General features: G+C 45.1%; 1 protein-coding gene across 5 annotated transcripts in view; it reads left to right on the top strand.

The window, feature by feature from the left end:
• The window catches only part of Gm17359 (predicted gene, 17359), a 127500-nt gene that overhangs the window by 91591 nt on the left and 12229 nt on the right, over positions 1–23680 (top strand). For 4 of the 5 annotated variants that reach the window (XM_030252332.1, NM_001370773.1, XM_011239979.2 and 1 more), the window contains one exon: positions 1702–3128. In XM_030252332.1, coding sequence (XP_030108192.1) covers positions 1702–2812 — 1111 coding nt within the window. In that variant the 3' untranslated portion in view covers positions 2813–3128. Of the gene's footprint in view, positions 1–1701; positions 3129–21024; positions 21206–23680 lie in introns of those variants that run through there. The other variant, NM_001142953.2, reaches the window with a different exon arrangement.

The following is a 23680-nucleotide window of genomic DNA, read 5'->3' on the forward strand; positions in this document are numbered from 1 at the left end:
AAAATCCACACTACATAGCTGAGTTGATTCCCCAGAAAAGTACACAAAAAGCAAATAAGGAAAACATATAAAAATTAAATTTTCTAATACCTGATGAATAACAGGACCAGAAAGAGGCCAGGGGAAGTAAAAAAGAGAAAAAACAGTAATTCAAGAAAATGTTCTTTAAGGGAATGGATGATTCCATATCGAAACCATTCATTAAATGTAACTGTGCTGTGGGGTCACTGAGAGCCATCCTGAGCAAGAGGAGAGTGCAGAAAGCATCCAGAGGGAAGCAGGCGCCTCCAGGAGATGGGATTGGGGCCTGTCAGAGCAGCGTGTCACCCACCCCATCTTCTGCAGCATGGTCCCTACAAGTAGAGAATGACATACAGGGTAGAGTTCCATGTTCAGCCGGTAATCACGAGAGGAGCTAGAAAGTGGGCATGTCCAAACCTGTCCCACTAAAAGCTACCATCAAACATTATCCCTCTGGAAGTGAAGATGTTACCTAGTCAAAGAGAGGAATGCAAGGGCAAAGAAGGGACCCATTGGGAGACAGGGTACCAAGAAACATGGCAGGCGAAGTGTTTCCTCCGAGAACAATAAAAGAGGCAGGAACTTGGCAGCCCAGGGCCCAGAGAAGCATCAGTGTCTACAGGGATGCTGTAGACCGGAGGCTTAGCGTAGCTTTGGAGGCAAGAATGCAGGGAAGGTAGCAGAGAAAGAAGGGATGTGTTTTAGTGCTACTTAGATGCATGCTGTACTTAAATCCCTTTGTAAAAGAAACGATGAAAAGCACCATTGTAAGTGCATGCGCAAATATTTTTGCTTGGCAAAAATAATTATAGTATGGGAAACCAGCAAAAGTCAGAATTGTAATCACCGGGACTCCTCAACTGAAGAAAATTCCCAGCTAAAACCAGGGTCTTCTGTGCCAAGGAAACCTCCTCAGGCCTGACTAAGGAAGGCTTTCTGTTTCTCCAGACAGGTGTGTGGTGTTCCTCTATTTAGCATTAGCTGGGTGCCCTGTACAAAAGTGCCTGTTATTCTTCAGAAATCCTGCCAAAACCAGTTGTTATGCTAGCAGACTTAATGACAGACACTATTTAAAAATGTATTGGTAGATAAATGTGTGCTTGTTTCGCGGCGTCATTTTTCTCAAAACATCCATAAAATTTGACAGCTTTCTATGTTTAAAGTTGTCAGTGTCTGGGGCATTGAAGAGAATTCCAGAAGCAGAAAAGCGCAAAATTCTGCCACTTTTCCACCCCCTTTTTTTTCAAAATAACGTTTTTATTGATTCTTTGGGGATATTGCATCATACACCCCGATCATACTCACTTCGCACTCCTTCTATGTCTGCCACCCACCCCTTAGGACCTGCCCAACCCCACAACAACATCAACACCATCATCAACAACAACAAAAGTCCAATTTGTGTTTTCCATATATTTACTGGAGCATGGTCAAACTACCAGTGCCCCACCTGCTAAAGAAAATTGAGCCCTTCATCCACACACCTGCCTCTTCAGTATCCTTATCACAAATTTTAGGAGTCCTCTTTGATGGCTTCCTTTTTTTAGGCTGTTACGTTTTGAGGGATGGGTATGAGAAGGGGGTAGAGGTTGTCACAGAAGCCTTCCATGCCCTTCCTTTTGAGTTGTGAGTATGCACTCATCAATGTCACTGCCAAAGTAGCTTCCTTGCTCTTCACAGTAAGCAGGAGCATGGACCATGGGGTTCCTCATGGATGCTGGTGACGAACTCAGCTGGCAGGAAGATCTCCGACCCAGACAAGGACCTCGGGGGCAGCCCAGACCTCGGACACCAACAAGTTCTCAGGGGTCCGATCAGACCACTCACATCAGTATTGCCCCAAGCTGCAGCACCACCCGAGGACATCAACAAGGCTTCAGGTGGCAGCGCAGACCACGGACCTCCCCCCGGCCTTCAGTTGTTAACATCCCCCCCAGACATCAACACAGACTCGGGGAGGACCACAGACCCAGACAGGGCCCCCAGTAGCAGCCCAGGTGTAGATTATGTGTCTTCAGGTGACAGTACAGGCATGTCCTCAGATTGGTATGGTCCCCAGAGGCTGTGCAGGCCACTCACATCAATATGGCCCCCACCTGCGGCACGACCCAGGGACATCTGCATGATTTCAGGACATCCACATGGCCTCCCGTTGTTCACATGCTCCACAGACTCCGACTACAGTCGGACCACAGACCCAGATTTGGTCCTCAGTAGCTGCACAGTCCCAAATATAAACATGGTTTCACGTGGCCACAGAGGGTACTCAGATAGGTATGGCCCCCAGAGGCTTCGCAGGCCACTCACATCAATATGGCCCCCAGCTGTAGCACGACCCAAGAACATCAACATGGATTCAAGTTCCAGCTTAGAACACGGACATCCACATGGCCTTCAGTTGTTAACATCCCCCAAGGACATCAACACAGACTCTGGCTGTAGTAGAACCACAGACCCAGACATGGCCCTCAGTAGCAGCATGAGTCCAGATACCAACATGATTTCAGGTGGTGGCAGAGGCTACACAGAGTGGCATGGCCACCTGAAGCTTCGCAGCCCACAGACACCAATGTGGCCTCAGGTGGCACCACAGCCCACAGATGTCTGCATGACATCAGGAGGTAACACACACCTAACCGTAGACATCAACAAAGACCCCAGATTCAGTACCATGCAGTGCCGTGCAGATGGAGCCATGGATAACACCGTGGCCTCAGATGGCAGCCCAGCTCAGGGATATCAACCCGGCTTCAGGCTGAAGTATAGACTAAGGAGATCTGCATGGAGTTAGGTAGGATAAAGGCCAAAGACATCAACCCGGCCCCCTGGCCACATCAGGACCACTGACCCACGCATGGCCCTCAGTGACATCAAGGACCATTTCTGCCTCTTCCCACAGCATATGTTCTGCTGCACCCTTCTGCCCTTCCCCCATCCCCACTGCTCATTTATTCGGTCATCGTGGTGCCTGCCAGCCTCCAACCTGTCCAGCTTCCACCAGCTTGTGCCCCATTTTTTTCCCTAATACAATGCTTTTTAACATTTTGTTCTTTATTTTTGAGAATTTCATATATATGTACACAATAAAATATGATCATATCAACTGAGTTTTCAGCCTCCACCTCCTCCTATATCCTCTTCAATGCCCCGCCCCAAAACTTACATCTTTTATTTTCCCTAATAATTCACTAAGTCCAGTGTTGTTCATAAGTGCATGGGTGAGGGGCAATCCACTGTAGCGTGAGAACCCTACCAGTGAGAACACCCTCCTTGAGGTTCTCCTTGACTGCTAGCAGCTCCCCCGTGAGTGATGGGGCCTGGAGATCATCTGCTCCATGCACGCTGGGATTTGGGGATATGGGGCTTGGTCTTGGGTGAGTCCTGTGTAGGTAACGACAGCTGCTGAGAGGTCAGGGTTGCAATAGTCACAGCACGTTCAGAAGATGGCTCCCGACATTCGTCTCCACCCTCCGGCTCTTACATTTTTTTTTTATTCCTACCTCCTCTTCTATGATGTTCCCTGAGCCTTGATAGGATGGAGAGTTACCATAGAGATGCCCCTTTCAGGGCTGAGCTCTGGGTCTCTTACTCTCAGCACTCTCCCCTGACTGCTGTCCACTGTTCAAATGGAGCTGCTCTGGCCTATGCTGAGAGCAGTGCAGGTCTACGGGTATAAAGGTAAATATCTAAGAAGCACTTGATCCAGAACTAAGTCTAGTGTTGCTCATTTGTGTGTGGTGTGTGTGAGAACACACACACACACACACACACACACACACACACACACACGTCATGACAATTTACTAAAAGTTCTCCAAGTTTTTGAGGGCGACATCATCCATCCTTATTTTGACCCTTTGGGTCTCTAACCTAAAGCCCTCTTCCTTTGTTCTTCTGTGCCACCACTTCCCATCCTTACCTCTCTCCAGGTAAGTGTTCAGGAAAGTTTTCTCTGGAAGCTCATCTGGTATGAGGCCCATCCCAAACTCCTGCGGAAGGATGTTCTTGTTTCAAAGCCACACAGATTGTTGGTGTCGGTTTATACATTCAAACATTGGCCAAGGAGCCACAGAGATGGCTCAGTGACAGAAGGTGTTTGCAACCAGCCCTCAGGAATTGACTTTAATCCCTGGGACACACATAGTGGAAGGAGAAAACTATCTTCCTGCATTGGTCCTTGATCTCCATACATGAACTATGTCATGCATTCTCACATATATATTTTACACACACATAAATGTAAAAACAATTTTAAAAAGAAACTTTAGAATTAAAAAGAAATGGCCAAGTGCTGAGAGTGCACCAGGCACCTGCTAGGCCTGAGGACTCAGGAGACAGCCATAGCCATAGCCATAGCCATAGCCATAGCTCCATCTTCCCAGGTCAGAAGAGACAGGACAGGAGATAGATGATCGATAATTGGGGTTCCAGGGCATGCTGTGGGGAATAAATGAAGTCGGATGTCTGTGTATGTTGAATGAATGACTGTCCTTATCATAAAGACCTTTTAGGCTAGATGCAACTGATGTTAAAGAGCTACTCATTAGAAATAAAGGCAGCTGAGGAGGAAGACTATGGTACAATTAAGAAGAAAATCCATGAGTCTATTAGTGATTGCCTAAATGAGGAAGAAACCCAGATCATTTCAGAACATGAGCCTGTCCTGGCCAATTCCTGGTAACACAGACAGTGGGAGTTAAACCTGTCTATCTGTTCTAGGTGGTAAGAGAGAGAGAGAACTGTCTATTCCCTGTCATCTACATTCTTCAGCATCCCAGACACCAGGCCTGTTGCACTTAGAACATTTGCAGGACTACCCAGGAAGCAGTTCTGCTGGACCTTACAAGATGGTTCATGGCAATCAAAGTAGAGACTACAATCTACACATAAATAGCTGAGCTAAAATAGTCTGGACCAAACAGGTTATGACAGGAAAGAGCTCAGAGAAAGAAAAATTAAAAAGAGAAGGTATGGTATGGGAGTGTTCTAATTTGTGGTGCTGTGTGTCACAAGCATCGACCAAAAGCAGCTTAGAGGATGAAAGCATTTTCTTGGCTTACTCTCCCAGGTAGCAGCAGACTATCATTAAGGGGGTGGGGGAGGGGTTGGGGGTAGGGGTGGGGATTGTCAGGCAGCAGTCCATGGCAAGAAGCAGAAGCAGAAATGAAAAGGATTGGCCCTCGCTGGCTCACTCATTCATAGTCATGCTTAGGTAGCTTTCTTAGACAGCCAGGACCACCTGTCCAGGAAGACATGCTGCCCACAGTGGACTGGACCTCACTATATCAATTAGCAGTCAAGACAATCTTCCACAGGCCAACCTGACCTGAGCAATCCCTCATTTGAGACTCCTTTTTCAGGTGGCTCTAGGTTGGGTTGACAGGTAAAGCTAACTAGGACCAGGTGCTCAGGTCTTCAACATTGCCCATGCAAATCTATAAAGCAACAAACAGGCCCTGCCCAAGGATATGTTAGATTTTTCTTATAGTCACCAACATCTGCTGACTTCCAACTGCCTGTGACTCTAGCTCCAGGGAATCTCACACCTCCTTCTGGCCTCCATGGGCACTGCATACACTTCAGACAAGTAGGTCTGTATGCATGTGTGTACACACACACACACACACACACACACAAATCAAAGCAAGAGAAAATAACAAAATAGAATTAGCCAAAGTTTATTATTAAATGTACACAACAAAGGCCAAGGTCAGGCAATGAAAACCTTACTTCTAGCTTAAATGACTGGACAGTGTATCAACTCAGACTGAGTCCAGAAACGTGTCCTTTACTGGAGAAAGGGCCGAGATGATGAGGTCATGTGTGTCTGAAGCATCCACCGTACATTCAGGTGGTGTGAATCTCTGTGCTTGTCATAGTGAGTTACATTTGAAAATATGTGATGAGATCAGAGAAAGAGAAAGCATGTTTGTTTGTAGGAAATTAAAACTTTTATTTACAAAAAGGAGAAATAATTAAAAGAAAACCAGAAACAAAAATCTGGGTAGATCAAAATTAATATAAACTATGCACTGAACAGTATCCACTGAAGAAAGTAGAACGGAAGTTGACACCAGTCTAAGCAAGAACAGAACAGCTTGTGGGAAAGACTATCTGAAGCAACAGAAGCACAGAGGGGGTGGGGGGCAGGGGAAGGGCAGGTAAGTGGAATACACACACACACACACACACACACACACGAAATTCTGGATGAGAGGGAAGAACAGGAAATTAGCGACTACAGGCACCCACCCAAAGGACCAAAACTGTTTGGGATGTGAGGAGCATCGTCAGAGATGAAGGCTGTGGAGCCATTCTCAGAGGGAGGGTTGCATTGGCAGATTCAAGGACGGAGGTGAACAAAAGTGGCCTTGGATTGAAGTAAGTGCCCGCATTCTCAGACTGAGCCAGCAGGCTGGTACCTGTGTGAGGTGAGGATTGGCGCCTAGGTCTGATGGCCTTGGTGTTCTCCTTGAAGTCTTGTGCATGCATGTGTTTGCGAACACGTAATTCTTTTTAGAAGTTTGGTGGTAAAATAGATACCACAGAAAACTCTGACTTAGGGTTTTATTGCCGTGAACACACACCATGACCATGGCAACTTCTATAGAGGAAAACATTTTATTGGGGAGGGCTTACAGGTTCAGAGTTTGGTCCATTATTGTTATCGTGAGAAGCATGGTTGTGTGCAGGCAGCCATGGTGCTGGAAAGGAGCTGAGAGTTCTATCTAGATGGGCAAGCAGCAGAGACAGTTAACCTGGTTTGAGTTTCGGAAACCTCAAAGCCCCCACCCCCGCACCCCTTCACCCCCAACCCCATCCTGAGATAATCTTCTCTAACAATGCCACAGCTACTTCAACAAGGCCACAGGTCCTTATCCTTTCAAATAATGCCACTCCCTATGAGCTTGTTGGGGGCCATTGTCATTCAAACCTCCACACATCCTGCCTTAATAATTCTTAAAGAGTACTGTGTAACAGAAAGTGAAGTCTTACCAAGGTCCTGTCCTATGAAGGACGGCTGAGGGAACGGACAATCTGAGGAGAGAAGGGGGCTTGAGGATCCACGGAAAATCTGAGGTAGCTACTAAAGAGAATGTGACCTGCCAGAGGCTCATTGTTGTCTTCTCCCAAAGACCTCCTGGACGCTCAAGGCTGAAGGCTGGAAACCCTGTGTTTACATGAACAAGCTTTTCCACTTGTTCTAAGAAAAGATAGCCTGTCTTGACGGAGAATCTGAGAAAAACTGAACTGGAAGCTACCACGTATAATCTATTAGTCAACATAATATCGCAGCTACTGCTCACAGAAAACAGATAATCTCTAGCTGGCCTAAACAGTGAAGAGCTTTCAAAGTGAGAGAATGAAAATACACATGCAAGTGCTGACTGTAGTATTAGCGTAAGGGTTTGTATGGCATGAACCACCCTGTCTTTAAATGTCGGCTCTTGCCTATGTAGGGTCCTCAACAGCATCTTGTGCTCATCCATTATAAACCAGATTCAATTTTGTCCAACATCACTTCCGGTTTTTTTAATTCCAAGTGAATAAGATGAATTTTGCCTTCGAAGAACTTATCACCTTGCCGGGGACTAGTTAGGGGTAGGGGAGCAGACACAGATGAAATGACACTATAGTTGATGATAGATAGCATGCAATGATAGAAATACTGAATCAATTAGTGTTTGGGGACAGGTACTATACTTGATGCTGGTTCAGATACCTAAAAACCTAACAGTATCAGTTACAATAGGACTGAAAGACCTAGTGGAAGCAAAGCCCACAGTTGAAAGTTTAACTCTGGGCAGGAATCTAGAGAAGGCTACCCAAACTGAAGGATAGGTAGGATCAGCCTTGAGAGTGGCTGGATTTCGAGTCCAAAGTGTTGCTATTTACAGATGTAATTTGCATGTTCAGACAAATTCCTCTTTGAGCCCAATTATCATGTATTCGACAATAAAAACAGTTCATTTCTAGTCTCGGAGGCAGTGTGTGAAGCTGGCAGGGTTGATGCAGAGCGGCTGGCTTGTTTTCTGTCTAGCAGCCTAAAGGCTAACTCATTAAAATTCAAGGATGGATGGCATGGTGGGTGGCTGAACAAATGTCTTCTTCATGGAGCAGAGCTGAGGCCTTCAAGACATTTCTCCCAGAAGCTAAGCTGCTCTTTGCAGCTGTTCAGTAAGACACCACCGGGGCGGTACCTCCTCCTCAGATCCACCTCGACACATATGGTCATGACAACATCAAGAACAAAAACAGGAAGACGTCATGGCATGGGGCCATGGTTATACCATTCCTTATTCCAAAATAAGTCATTTTAAATATAAAATTGTTTAAACCTGAGCCTGTTTCCAGTTTATGGTTTAACCAAAGGCAAGAATTATTCCACAGCCCTGGGGATGAACCCAAGTCCTCAAGTGCTCTAGGTAAGGCATTCAAAGCACCGCAGGGGCATCAGACATATGGACTGGACTTATGGATGCTTTTATAACCTCTAGTGGATTATATTATTGGACCAAAAACAACAGCACAAATTTTGGTGGAAGTATTTTAATATTTTTACTCTGATTCTGTATTATGGATCTGATATATTATGGGTTGGAGCAAATGAAAAACAAAGTGAGATTCTCATTCAATCATTCCTGCTTTGAATGAGTACGAAAATTCTTGGAGGAGGTGGGGGGGGCATTACAGATGTAAAAGAGATGAAAGTCTCTGAAGTTTATTACAATATCACTCATCATGTTCACGCCCATGCGTGCATGTGCACGCGCGTGCACACGTGCACACCCCCACACCATTACTACTACATGGATTGTAGTTGTATATTTATTTTCCCCCATATTCTCTTCACTGCAAAGACCTAAACATAAGGGCCAATTCAGTAGCTGAAAATTCCCTTATGTTTTAGATAGGGTTTTACTACTATAAACAGACACCATGACCAAGGCAACTCTTATAAAACATTTAGTTGGGGCTGGCTTGCAGGTTCAGAGATTCAGTCCATTATCATCAAGGTGAGAGCATGACAGCATCCAGGCAGGCATGGTGGAGGCGGAGCTGAGAGTTCTATATCTTCATCTGAAGGCTGCTATGAGGAGACTGACCTCCAAGCAGCTAGGGTGAGGGTCTTAAAGGCCACACCCACAGTGACACACCTACTCAAACTGGGCCACACCTTCTAAGAGTGCCAATCCCTGGGCCACACATATACAAACCATCACACGTTAGTACTTAGATTCTTTTAGTTTGTTTTAGGGACTAGATCACATTGTGTAGCTCGGGCTGTTCTTAAACTTACTCCGTAACCCCCCAATTGGCCTCAGTCTTGCCTCAGTCTTCGGAGTGCCAAAAGAAAACAAGCATACATCCTACACCGGGCTAAGTGTTCAGATTCTCCAAATACCTTCACACCAAAAGCAATCAGGGCATCTTGGAGAAATGGCTAACTATAGCTTTGGAGAACGAGATGAAATAGATGAACCTGAAGCATCTCAACAGGCCATGCAGCAAGACCAGACAGCAAAAGAGTTGTCAAAACTCACTGTAGGGCTGGAGAGATGGCTCAGCAGGTAAAAGTGATTGCACAGTAAATGTGATTATCTAAGTTTTACCTACACACTCATGTAAAGATGGAAGGAGAGACCAGATTTCACAAAGCTGCCCCCTGACCTCTGAAAATGTGCACTCACATCTTTATATCCACTCACCCCATAACAGCAAAGCAAAGCAAAGCAAAACAAAACAAAAAACACCCTCTCAAGTCGAAAGGAACTGGAGGAGTCAGACTTGAAGAGATTTTGGGGCTGGAGAGATGGCTCAGCGGTTAAGAACACTGGCTTAACCTCTTCCAGAGGTTCTGAGTTCAATTCCCAGCAACCAAGTGGTGGCTCACAACCATCTGTAATGGAATCTGATGCCCCCTTCTGGTGTGTCTGAAGGTAGCAACAATGTATTCATAGACAGAAAATAAATAATTCTTTTTAAAAAAGAGAGAGAGAGAGAGATTTTGTGGGCCAGAGACAGAGCATTTGCTTAGTAACCAGGAGGCCTTGGGTTCCATCCCCAACACCAAAACAAATCAGTACAGAGGCCCTTTTTGGAGCATTCCAGTGAACTAACTTTGAAAACAGAAAATAGGAGGAAATAAAGTCATGTGAGTTCCACTTTTGCAACACACAGCACACCACCATATAACCACACAGAAAGTGAGGTGACTTTAAAAGAGGAAATCCAAGTTCTCCAGCTTATGAATACAAAAGGAGTAACAGAAATGGAGGCACCACCCCCATGTGAGGCCTAAACAGTTACTGCATCTATGCACTGGTGCTAAGAGGCCACCAGGAGCATCGCAAGCAGAATGCGTAGATCGTATGTGCCTCTTAGGTTATGTGCCTTGTGATGGGAGAAGCTAGGCCCTTTCTAGAGATCATTAAATGGTTCTGAGGATGGAACCCAGACTCTCCTGCAAGCTAAGCACGGGCTCTATCATTGAACGCCTTCCCATTCTCCTTTCCAGACTTACACAGTAAAGACCTAGCATGGACTTCAGCATGTGACTGCCTCTGGAGGTAGACATTCAAATGATGTCACCGAGGAATCCTAACTCCACTGATATTGGGAGTTTCTTAAAGATTGATTGATTGATTGATTTATATGAGTACACAAGCTATCTTCAGACACACACCAGAAGAGGGCATCAAATCCCATTACAGATGGTTGTGAGCCACTATGTGGTTGCTGGAAATTGAACTCAGGACCTCTAGCAGAGCAGTCAGTGCTCTAAACCACTGAGCCAACTCTCCAACCCCAATATTGGGATTTTAAAAAGTTATTCCCCCTTAACCTAAAGTGTTCTGGTTGGAATCTGTGTCTCCACCCTCCCCTCCTAGCATTGGGGTTCCAGACATATCCCACCATGTGCAGCTTTTATGTGTGTTCTGAGCATCTGAACTCTGGGCCTCATGCTTGCACAGAAAGAAAGCATTTTACCCAGGAAGCCATATACCCAACCTTTAAGGAGATTTTAAGAAGAAATTAGGGTTAGCATGTTGCTCAGTTGTTAAGCCTTTCCCTGGCATGCATGAAGCTATGGGCTTAGTTTTTAGCATCACAAAACAAAAATAAAGGAACATGAGTATGCTCATTATGAGAAGAGGTTGTCGGGACACAGGTACAGACGGGCCCACAAGACACACATGGAGAGACACATCTACCTCGCTGCTATTTAAGCCACCAGCTTGTAGTGTTTTGTTACAGCAGTCCTAGCGAATTTGTGAAGTAGCCTTGCCACAGAACTCAGCATGACACAGACCCAGCTCCGACTCCCACTGACGACGTGTAGAAATAAAACGATGTCAGAAAATGTCAAACAGTATCAGTGAAGAGAGACAGAAGATACATGACAGAAGTTTTATGGGACAAGCAACCCAGTTTTGTTAACGAATGAGCAGTTAAGACGTAATAAAAAGCCTCAAAGAGTCACCAAAGAGGTGTGAAGCTAATTTGGATTTTCCAACACTTAAAAAAGTTGGGCTGGAGAGATGGCTCAGCGGTTAAGAGCACTAACCGCCCTTTAGAAGATCCTGAGTTCAAATCCCAGCAACCACATGGTGGCTCACAACCATTCATGATGAGATCTGATGCCCTCTTCTGGGGTGTCTGAAGACAGCTACAGTGCACTTACATATAATAAATCAATAAGTATTTTTAAAAAGTTAGGAGACAACTCAACTTTTGGATAGTGATTAGTCAAAGTATTAATTGTTTAGGGTAAATACTGGCCAAGCGGTTACGATAAGAAAAAGATGTCATGTGTTTTATACCATAGAGATAGGGTGTCCTGGGGATGGGGGTTAGTAATGAAGAGAGAGATGAAATAAGATTGTCTGTCAACTGATGCTTGCTGAGTTGGGTAATGAGTAGTAGGATACCGTCATTTGTGCACTGTGTGATGAGGAGTGGGGCACTGTCATCTGTCCACTGTGTGATGAGCAGTCGGGCACTGTCATCTGTCCACTGTGTGATGAACAGTCGGGCACTGTCATCTGTCCACTGTGTGATGAGCAGTCGGGCACTGTCATCTGTCCACTGTGTGATGAGCAGTGGGGCACTGTCATCTGTCCACTGTGTGATGAGCAGTGGGGCACTGTCATCTGTGCACTGTGTGATGAGCAGTGGGGCACTGTCATCTGTCCACTGTGTGATGAGCAGTGGGGCACTGTCATCTGTCCACTGTGTGATGAGCAGTGGGGCACTGTCATCTGTGCACTGTGTGATGAGCAGTGGGGCACTGTCATTTGTCCACTGTGTGATGAGCAGTGGGGCACTGTCATCTGTGCACTGTGTGATGAGCAGTGGGGCACTGTCATCTGTGCGCTGTGTGATGAGCAGTGGGGCACTGTCATCTGTCCACTGTGTAATGAGCAGTGGGGCACTGTCATCTGTGCACTGTGTGATGAGCAGTGGGGCACTGTCATCTGTGCGCTGTGTGATGAGCAGTGGGGCACTGTCATTTGTCCACTGTGTGATGAGCAGTGGGGCACTGTCATTTGTGCGCTGTGTGATGAGCAGTGGGGCACTGTCATTTGTGCACTGTGTGATGAGCAGTGGGGCACTGTCATTTGTCTGCTGTGTTCAGTGCTTCAGTTTTGCAAATGAGTAAAAGCAAATTGCACCACCTCTCATTGTAGCGAATAAAGCGATAGATTTCCTATCTAGAGAAAGGAACGTGCTCCAAACTGACACCAAGCAGCTCCAACGCCACGCCTTCCCTTTCTTCCCTCACCACTCACAAAGAAGCAAGGGATGTCCAGGAAGCACCAGCATAAATAAAGGAGGCCTGGGCTGCTGAAGCTGGCAGGGGCCACTGGACGGCTTATGTGCCAATGTCAGGAGTGACACTGCACTCTTAATCGGGAGCCTCAGATGATCTATTAGGTATTTGGACACCTGCTTCTGAGGCTATGTGCATGGGACTGCTTGATGCAATGGTCACTTCATATAAGTCACTTTAAAACACCGAATGAGAAGCATCCAGCCCCTCTGCGTGTTTCCACGTTGCAAGCAGGTTCTTGGCACCGGGAGCGTTTGCAGTATGTTGTTGTTCTGTGCTAGAGGACGGGTTGGAGTAGATTTCGGAGCCTGCGTAGGGGAGCCCAGCTGGAGTCCAGAAGGGCAACCAGCAATGTGCTGGTGACATCATTAGTCACATTCTGGAGCTCAGGGAAGGAAGCCAATCTGGTAAATTAATGAAGACGTGTTCACTCAAGGCACAGAGACGATTCCTGTTTCACTCCTTTAACTCAGTGTAGTGGTAGAATGTTTAAAAAGCCTTTACAATAAAGTGGTCATGATTCCTGGGAAATAAAAGCAATAAAGCAAACTCAAGTGCCCACAGCACTAGGTTTGAAGCATAGGTGCATGTAATAATGCGCAAGACTGAACAATCTCTGAGTGGGTGCTTTGTTCCAAGAGGGAAAAGAAAAGCTGCGTGTACATCTTCCCTTTCTCTGTCTTAAAAGTAGCATTTGCAATGTTATTCTGTCTGCCATAGTTGGACTGGAGATCCAGGGACCTCTCCTACTTTCTCAAACACCTTCCTTGGGGAAACAGTTTGATTTTTATCATTTCAGCTGGATAGATTTTATGCTATATGAAGTCACACTGTTTACATTTAAATAGTCTCTACCTTACCTACCCTTCCAATATAATTTCTGTCATATATGAGCCATTTCATAAATTTGTTTTTTTGAACAATTAATGGTATGAAAACCGTAGACATTTTCTTTATGTGGGATGGAGAAACTACTAAGTAAGAACAAGAGATTAGATTCAAGCAGGTGTTAGAAGTTATCTTCCAGGCTGAGAAGGTGGCTCCGTAACTATGCTTGCTGAGCAAATACCAGGGCTGAGCTGAGTGCAGATTCCCCAGCATTCCCACATGAACTGGGTGTGGCAGGGCACATCTTTAACCATAGCACAGGGGAGGGAAGTGGGTAGAGGTAGTCAGAATAGGGGGGCCAGACGTGGGAGGATGCCCCGGCTCGCTAGCCAGCTAGTCTCCAAGTTCGGTCAGAGACCCTGTTTTAAAAAATAAGGTGGATCTCTCACTTACTAGCTTGAACCACAACAGACATTTAGAAACCAAGGAAAAAAAAAAAGAGTTACTAAATATCAAAAAGGGCGTACAGTTTAGTAAAGGTCTAGTTTCGCCTCACAAATGTATCTAAAGAAATGCAACTTTATAGCACTTAAGAAGTTAGGCTCATCCGATTCCTTACAGTAGCCATTCTCAACCCGTGAGTTGCAACCCCTTTGGGGGCTCAAATTATCCTTTCGCGGGGTCATATATCAGATATCCTGCATATCAGATATTTGTTATGATTCATAACAGCAAAATAACAGTTACAAAGTAGTAAAAGTATAATTTTGTGGTTGGGATCTACTACAACATGAGGAACTGTATCGAAGGGTCACAGCATTAGGAAGGCTGAGAAGCACTTAGAAGCCTTAGAGCCTTTCTTGTTTAACATATGCAACCAGATGCTTTTGTGTTTGTGTGAGGGATGATATTTCCCTTTCTTGGTCATTTGTTGTCTCTGACATTCTCATTTTTTTATGTTGTGTTTCAAATACACTTTGTATTTGTAAAGGATTACTGTAGATTGTGTTCTGTTATGATGATAATATTATCCAAGGAAATTGTATAAAGTGTTGTCAATTTGATTATTGACACAAATAACATGCTTACAAATAAATTGTGGTGTTGATTACAAAAAAAAAAAAGTAAGGTAGAGAGCAACTGAGGAAAATGCTTCAAGCTGATCTCTGGTCTCCCTCTGCACACCACATGCACACATGCACACAGACTAGCATGGACATGCATATAACACAAACACAGATTGGCCATGCTTCATCATGACTGATTATCCTTGAAAGTTTAGCATTCACATAATTCCTTAGTGTCCATTTCGCTTGTTTCTAGGCACAGCAGTTTAAAAAAATGCTTATTCATGTCCCCGTGTATGTCTTTGCTACATGACGTGGACATCTGGAAAGTCCCTGAACATACACTGGATGTATGCTTATACTGTAAAATCTGGCTAAGGCATCTATTATTTAAAGACAGGAACAACAAAACATCGCTGACACTGTAAGAAAAACAAGAACAAACCAAACCAAAACCTGAGAGAACAGCTCGCTGAAAAAGCAATTCATCACCCAAGGGTCACAGTGTAGATGCATGCCACCCTTTACACAAGTTACAACTGTACAACAGAATAGCTTCTGGGTCTTTGGGGTCATCAGTTGTCTTATTTGGCCATAATTTGGGGTTCAATATTACCTTTTGACTTTATTTTAAGTAGGTTGTTAAAATCAAAGATAGACCCTTGGTTTTGCCAGTATCCTGAAGTCCAAACATCAAGCAAGTATGGTAGGCATGTGCCTTCTGGAGAATTCTATGAGGCACTGTACCTAAGAAGCACAGCATCTTGGCCTATGGAATGGGCAGAGCTAGGAATATGGCTCAGCAGTTGAGCATTTGCTATACCCATGGGGACCTGGGTCCAATTCCCAGCACCCATGTGGAGTCTCTCACAATGATCAATAACTCCAGTTCCAGGGCATCTGACACCCTCTTCTGGCTTCTTGGGTAAATGGCATGCATGTGGTACATACACATGCATTTAAGCAAAACGTGTACAGTTTTTTAAAAAATTCCTTGGGGCTGGAGAGATAGCTCACTCACTGTTCTTGGAGAGGACCATGTGAGGAAGCCACAACTGCCTGTACCTCTAGTTCCAGCGCCCTCTTCTGGCTTCCAAAGGCAACATTGCAAACACACACACATACACGTTTTATATATATATATATTATACAGGGAAAGAGACACAGATAGACAGACACCTAAATAGAAAGAAAAAATTTCCTTAAAAAGAGAGGATAGCTTCTTATAAGCCCTGTTCTTTCCATTGGGCAATAGTTATCCTTTGCTTTTAAACGTTTTTCTATCAATAGCTGCCTAATATGTATGTTCTTTTGATCTGTCTGGTTTAACAACAACAATAAAAAAAACCAACCCAACTTTTGTTTTTTAGTAGTGTCTATGATATAGGCTGTTGATCCAGGGTCAAATAAGCACTATTCCAGGGGGAAAGATGAAATGTTTAGAGAGTAGTGTATGTACAGCATAATCATAAATAATTCTAGGGTGGTGTGTCAAGATGGAGAGCCAATCAAAGGAAACAAAGCTGTACTTAACTCACTTAGAATATGTGTGGCACCAGTCTGGAGCATCATGACACGCTGTCCCACCTTCCAAAACCTCTGCCCTCATGAAGGGCTGAGTGGTGATGCCTGGCTGCAGTCAAGGCCAGGCTGGCCTCTGGAGGTGGGATGGAGAGCACCCACAGTAAGGGTAGGGATGGTCTTTTCAAGTAGCCAGCATCTCTGAAATATTCCCCCATCTGTTGCTGTTCATCATCAGCAACCCCCTGCCCCATGAGCCTATGCAGAAGGCTAGCTTGAAAACGGGAAATATGAAGAAATTCATCTTAAAGCTCTCTCTTGAGCGATCTGATGGTAGGTGTGGGCTGCACTGAAGATGTAAAAAGATCCATGTAAATAAAGGTCTCCCGGGAGTGTCCCAAGGAGAGAAGAGAGGGAAGGACTTGTCCCTTAGACAACAAAGGACCTGACAAGTGCTTCTGTATGTGTAGCTCAAAACTTCCCCTTTGCCAATGGGACTTTTTTCACTTCCAGAATTAGAAAGAGCAAATATTGATGGTGCCTTGAGGAAGCAGCCAATGAGAGAGCCATATCCTTAGGGAAGAACTTAAGAGAGAGCAGGTCATTAGGGTCCTCCGCGAAAGCCAGAAATACACGGATACACAATGACATCACTTCATGGTGGGTACGGAAAACGCAAAGCCCCAAAGGAAGCTTGTCTCTGTGAAACTCAAGTGAGTAACTCACTGTGCTATATAGATTAGGTGGGAGGCTGACTCACTGGAACTCAGCACAGTCACTTTGAAAAGTTAACCTCAGAATCCAAGAGACAGCCGCTTAACCACTTATATGGAAGTATTTTTAGTTCCCCAGACAGAGCTCACAAGATGTGGGTCAGGGCAGCAGACAGAAGAGAAAGGGTGGCTTCAGGCACCGTGGGTGCTGGCCGCTTTGGTGCTCCAGAATAAATAGCTATTTTAATCAGCTTATGACAACATTCAAGCCAGTGACCAAGAGGCCACTGAATTGTTTGGTCATGAACCAAAGCAGCCACGGAGTCCACGAGGTCCCAGCTCCACACAAAAGGCAAGACACCTGGAACCAGGGCAGCCCGTCTTCACGGCCCCTCCTCAGCACCTGGAGTGTTTTCTCTGTCACAAGCATCCACAGGAAAGCCAAGCTTGCCCTGTCAGTTTTAGACACTTACGTAAGAAAAGGCCAGCCAGTTTTTCCTGAGTGCTAAAACCTATTTTCTCTCCTCAGCCCATTTCTTGATGTTCAGGCTGCTAGGAAAAATTTGGTCATCTCTGAACCAGCAGTTGTAGCGGAAATATCAAACATTGTTGTGTAATAAAACATTTTTAAATAGTAAAAGAAGTAGTCAATCTAAGATCATTCCCACTGTCTGCCAAGCCCTTCACTATGTGCAGGATCGCCGGCTTTCTAACTGGAGATAGAAAAAAAAATACACTTTTTAAAAATTTTTATTGATGCAAGCAAAATAGACCATAAATGTGTTCTATGTCAGAACCCACTAAAGATACTAAAGACACAGAAACATAAAGGGACTGGGGCTGGGGCTTAGTTGTGGAGAACTTGTATAATGGGGGTGACACTCTTATTCAATCCCACTAACACACACAGAGACACAGACACACACACACAGACACAGACACAGACACAGACACAGACACAGACACACACACACACACACACACACGCTGGGAAGATCACTCAGCAGTTAAGATCACTGGGTGCTTCTTGCAGAGGACCTGGGTTTGGTTCCCCATATCCACAGGATGGCTCACAACCATCTCTGACTGCAGTTCTAGAGGATCTGACGCCCTGTTCTGGCATCTGCAGGCATTGCACATAGGTACAGGTAAAACACTCATACACAAAATGTTTACTCTAAGTTTTTTTTTTTTTTTAACAAATGAGAATTAGGTAAAATTGAAGGTAGTGCTAACAGTAACAGGGCAGAAAGAATTTTAAAAATTTAAAAGAAGGCAATGAGGCTGAAGAGATGGCGCATCAGGTAAGACATTCGCTGCCAACCCTGATGGCCTGAGGTTTGATCTCTGGGGCCCACACCGTAGAAGAAGGGAAATGACTTTGGCAAACTGTTCTTCGGCCTACACACATGCACCATGGCACACATGAGCACACAAAGAGATAAACGTACTTAAAAAAATATGAATGAAATAGCCTGAGAAGTTAGACTGCTAGAGAGAAGAGATTTGAAAACACAAACTTCAAGGACTCCCTGAGGAGGATGTGGCCCAGCACCAGAGAGCTGCTGGGATATCAGACTAGAATGTGTGGAGAGCAATCAGTCTGGCACACGGGAAGGTGATGCTAAGAGCCACCAGGGTGCACTGGTGGGAACTCAGGGCCAAGTAGAGCATGAGGAGGAGGCTACCATAAGCCACTCTCAGTGCATTTAAGGAGCTAAAGGGAACTGCAACCCTATAGGTGGAACAACAATATGAACTAACCAGTACCCCGGAGCTCTTGACTCTAGCTGCATATGTATCAAAAGATGGCCTAGTCAGCCATCACTGGAAAGAGAGGCCCATTGGACTTGCAAACTTTATATGCCCCAGTACAGGGAAACGCCAGGGCCAAAAAGGGGGAGTGGGTGGGTAGGGGATTGGGGGGGTGGATATGGGGGACTCTTGGGATAGCATTGGAAATGTAAATGAGGAAAATACCTAATAAAAAAGAAGAAAAAAAGAAAGATGGCGTTGCCTATGATCCTCAGGGTGGGTGATGTTGAGCTGCCTGCCCCCCTTTTCTTCATAACTCCAGGGCAGGCTTGAAAACCAACTGCCTTAAAAGACAATATCCATGAGAAACAGCTGTCTACCAATTCCTGGAGGCAGGACATAGGTTTGAAGACCTCCGGGAAGCCACACACACAGACATGTCATAGTTAACCTGCCTTTGAAAACCCAGGAAAAGCTCCTTTCCCAGACTTTTCAATTATTTTAGCTCATTTTGTATGTAAACAGCTCAGTCTCATGGGCACTTGTCAAAAATAGATTAGCAGCAGTTATCCAATATCACAGTTATCAGTAATGAGTTGGGGCAAACAGCAGATGCCTAATACCTTAAAGGGACAAAACAGAGAGTGAGAGAGTGTGCAGGAGGCTGTGTGAGAAGTGTTGCTGCAGCTCCAGGAATCTAGAAGGCAGGATGCCCAGGATGGACGCGGTCTATGTCTAGAAGGCCTGATATCATCCAGGCTCTCACTCAGGCTGATCCTGAAGTACTGTGCAAAGGATAAGCTAAGGCTAACTTTCATAGTAACCTGCCTTCCAGGACATGGGAATAGACCTCAGTATGTAAAAAGACCAGTATCTCCAATGATTCAAAACATTCCAGAAAGTCTCTGGCCATCATTGGCTGACCATTGAACTCACCAAGCAGGAACTTCCAGGGACACATAAGACGCTTTATTTAGTTAGTTATTTAAGGATTTATTTATCTATTATATGTAAGAATACTGTAGCTGTCTTCAGACACTCCAGAAGAGGGCATCAGATCTCATTATGGATGGCTGTGAGCCACCATGTGGTTGCTGGGATTTGAACTCAGGACCTTTGGAAGAGCAGTCAGTGCTCTTAACTGCTGAGCCAACTCTCCAACCCATATGGTACTTTTAATAAATTGGAATCATCACTGGACAACATTATTGCCACTGCCAAAACAGTAGGGTGAATATTTAGGAAGCTCAATAGAACCTAGATAAATAGACTCACGGCTGTATACAGCAGGTCAAACCTCAATGACAACGACAAAGATAGACTATGGAAAACAGCTAAGGAAGGTGACATAAAACTGACTTCTCGGCAGACACTATGGAGACCAAAACCATGGGAAGATGTGGGACACCTTCTGTATTGTTCATGGGGGCTGGGGGAGTCCCAGAAGTACTCTGAACTGCACAGGCCAAAGACCAATGCTCTTGGCTGCCCACCAGAAATCGATGATGAAGATTCGATGAAGTTTGCTTGCAGGACACAAAGAAATCAGGCTGTAACAGAGCCAGCGCTTCCTCCATGCTGGCTAGGTTTCAAGTATGGAAGGTGCTAAGTAGGGTGTTGTGTGTTTGGGGTGGGGGGGTGGAGCCATCAGTAACCTTATCCAGCTGTGGAACCTCCGAGCTACACTACAGGCCTGCCAGGCAAGATGTGCCTCTGGCATAAAAGTCTGACTGTTGTGGGGTAAGATACTGAAGCCTGTTCCACAGAAGGAATCAAGGCTGACAGTGTAAACCTAGTGCAAAGCCGGTGCTTGGGAGATTTTCTTGCTAAAGCATCTAAAGCTAGACTTTAGGGTCACAGAGCTGCACTTTGCCTAGTTTCCATGGAACCTTAAAAGCAGCAGATATGCACCCAACCCTCTCACTAGGTCTTGGTGTCCCCCTGCTTCACAGACTCTTCCACACACGGCTCTGACTGGGCTCCACAGGCAATGGGGAGATGAGAGTGTTTATGGCTTCTATCAGGTGTCCACGGAGGCAGGAATGTCCAGCAGCTTCGCATCTGGAGATGCTGGGTGTGGGAAACACCTAGAACCTCCTCGGTGAAGGCAAGCAGGCCAGGTTTGCAGATGCCCTTGGGTCTGTGGCCAGAAATCTCCTCAAACAGTGAGAAAGGAACCAATCTCACCCACTGAAGGCTGGCAGCTGTTTCTAGACCGTCTCTATTTGCTTTCGATGTTTCTATTTTTCTATTCTCTTTCATCTTCTATTTGTTCCTATTACAGGCAGCCGAAGGCTTTTGTCCTGAACAAGCAACTAGGATACAGTCGTGGTTTTCTTGCCTGGAATATGAGTGACTATGAAGACATCGAGCAGAGAAACTCTAAACGGGCGATTCTGGTTAAACAGAGTAAGTTAATAAGGAGCAACCTGCCCTCCAGGCTGCCCAAGCTGCAGGAAAAGAAGGTAAGCCGCCATTTTCCCGAATTAGCCTGAGAAAAGCCCTGCTGAGGACCAGAGAGTGTAATGTGATTCTAATAGTGTCACAGTTCCCTTTAACCTACCAACCGGACTGTGGTCCAGATTAGATTTCCACTGTATCTGGGAGGCGGGCATGAGTCTCACTTTATAGCATAAGAAAACAGGACGGTGTGTGGTCCTGCCCCTACAAATGTTTATCCATCACATGGTTTGACCTGCAAAGAATGGTCAGGTCCTAATTTCCACAAGCTGAGAAAACAGTCCGTATGATGGGGGCAAACCTGTAACTCCCCTGCGAACCCTGCACACACTCAGAACATTAAGAATACACCACTTTGACACTTTACCCTTTCTTAGAAACGGGAACAAAACACCCATAGAAGGAGTTACAGAGACAAAATTTGGAGCTGTGACGAAAGGATGGACCATCTAGTGATTGCCATATGCAGGGATCCATCCCATAATCAGCTTCCAAATGCTGACACCATTGCATACACTAGCAAGATTTCGCTGAAAGGACCCAGATATAGCTCTCTCTTGTGAGACTATGCTGGGGCCTAGCAAACACAGAAGTGGATGATCACAGTCAGCTATTGGATGGATCACAGGGCCCCCAATGGAGGAGCTAGAGAAATTACCCAAGGAGCTAAAGGGAACTGCAACCCTATAGGTAGAACAACAATATGAACTAACCAGTACCCGGGAGCTCTTGTCTTTAGCTGCATATGTATCAAAAGATGGCCTAGGCGGCCATCACTGCAAAGAGAGGCCCATTGGACTTGCAAACTTTATATGCCCCAGTACAGGGAAACGCCAGGGCCAAAAAGGGGAGTGGGTGGGTAGGGGACTGGGGGTGGGTGGGTATGGGGAACCTTTGGGATAGCATTGAAAATGTAAACAAGGAAAATACCTAATAAAAAAAAAAAGAATACACCAGTTCACTTAGTACTTACAGGAGCCTAGCAAGCTCTGTCATTTCCTTACATGGGCTTTTAAGAATAAATAAGATGGGGACACCAGGTACTTTCCTGAAATTTTTTGGAGAGGGAACATGAGAATCAAGTAAAGGACATGAAACCATACATTTCGCAGTCCTCTTTGGCAGTCTGTGTAAAAAAAAAAAAGTCTCGCTCATCTCTGGACCTTCTGCATAATCCCACAGCACAATGTTCTTTGTCAACATCCAGCATTTGATACGGAGTCTCAGACAGAAAGTGTCTGTGACAGAAAGGAAACTGGAATAGCTGACACCATGGCGACTCCTGTTCTGTACACAGAGAGTCATCTTGCTTCCTTGAAGAAGAGTCCTCAGAACTCACTCGCACAGAACTTACCATGCATCCAAGATGGCGATCTTGCCCAGGACTTACCATGCTTTGCCATCTTGCTCAGCAGCCATTACTGTCATCCCTTTGAAGCAGTCTGTGAGGGAGCTGAATTTGTCCTCCTGGGAAGGTCCTGGCCCCAGAGATACTTTGTGTTGAAAATGGGAGTGGTTCAGATGCTAGCCTCTGCCTGTGGGCTGACTTTTGAGAAGGCGATGGTTTTGAGGTAATGATTAGCAGTGATAGGTATGAGTTGGGCTAGTTATATTATTGAGTGAATTTTGAGTATAATCACACATTAGATCCAAACACCTTCCATCATCCACTAAATCTAAATGAAGCCTTTATGTTTTGCATTAACGTTTTTACTGAGAAGTTTTTTTTTGTCTTGTTTTATTACTTTTAAATGGTTAAAAATTTGCAGAGGAAATTTTGCAAGAACAGCCTTATATCCTCTTCTTCCAGACCCATCAATTACGTTTCCTTGCTTTGATGTATTTTCTTCCTCACTCTGAGTATATGTATACATGTATGTACCACACCCCAGCCACACGCCATTTGAAGGCAAGTGCATACGCAACGCCCTTTATTTCTTGACACTTCAGGGTGTACTCTCTAAGAACAAAGATGTTCTCACATACAACCATGGTTACAGTTTTAAGATTTAGGTCTACAGTTCATAAACCAATTCTCCTGACGTATGTATGGTGGGCGGGGCCATTCATCATGTTTCGTTAACTGTTTAGTTTCTATTTGCGTCTCAGTCTTCATCTGTGTCTTTGAAGGCTGTAGAGAAGCTACATGAAGCACGTTTTCTCCAGGTGCTGACTCAGTCTGGGTGCTATGCACAGGAAACCCTGACACATGGTGTAGCACTAGGGGTGGGGCTCAGCGCATCCTCACTGAGCCTACAGTCAATTTGTCCTTTCTAAAAATATGTATAATTCAAAATATACTTTTCATCAGGCAGGCTTTCTCCTTTAAAAATTTCAGAGTGTATTAGAAACTCCTTATCTGCGTCTGTTTGCTTGGAGGATCTCAGAGTGGTGGACGTTTGAGAAAACTCCCACCTCCTTTTTGTGTAACCCCTCTTTGTGGAACGAACTCCAAGCAATCCTTACATATTCAAAAGCCA

Source organism: Mus musculus, chromosome 3 (genome assembly GCF_000001635.26).
Source record: "Mus musculus strain C57BL/6J chromosome 3, GRCm38.p6 C57BL/6J".
Taxonomy (NCBI): Eukaryota; Metazoa; Chordata; class Mammalia; order Rodentia; family Muridae; genus Mus; species Mus musculus.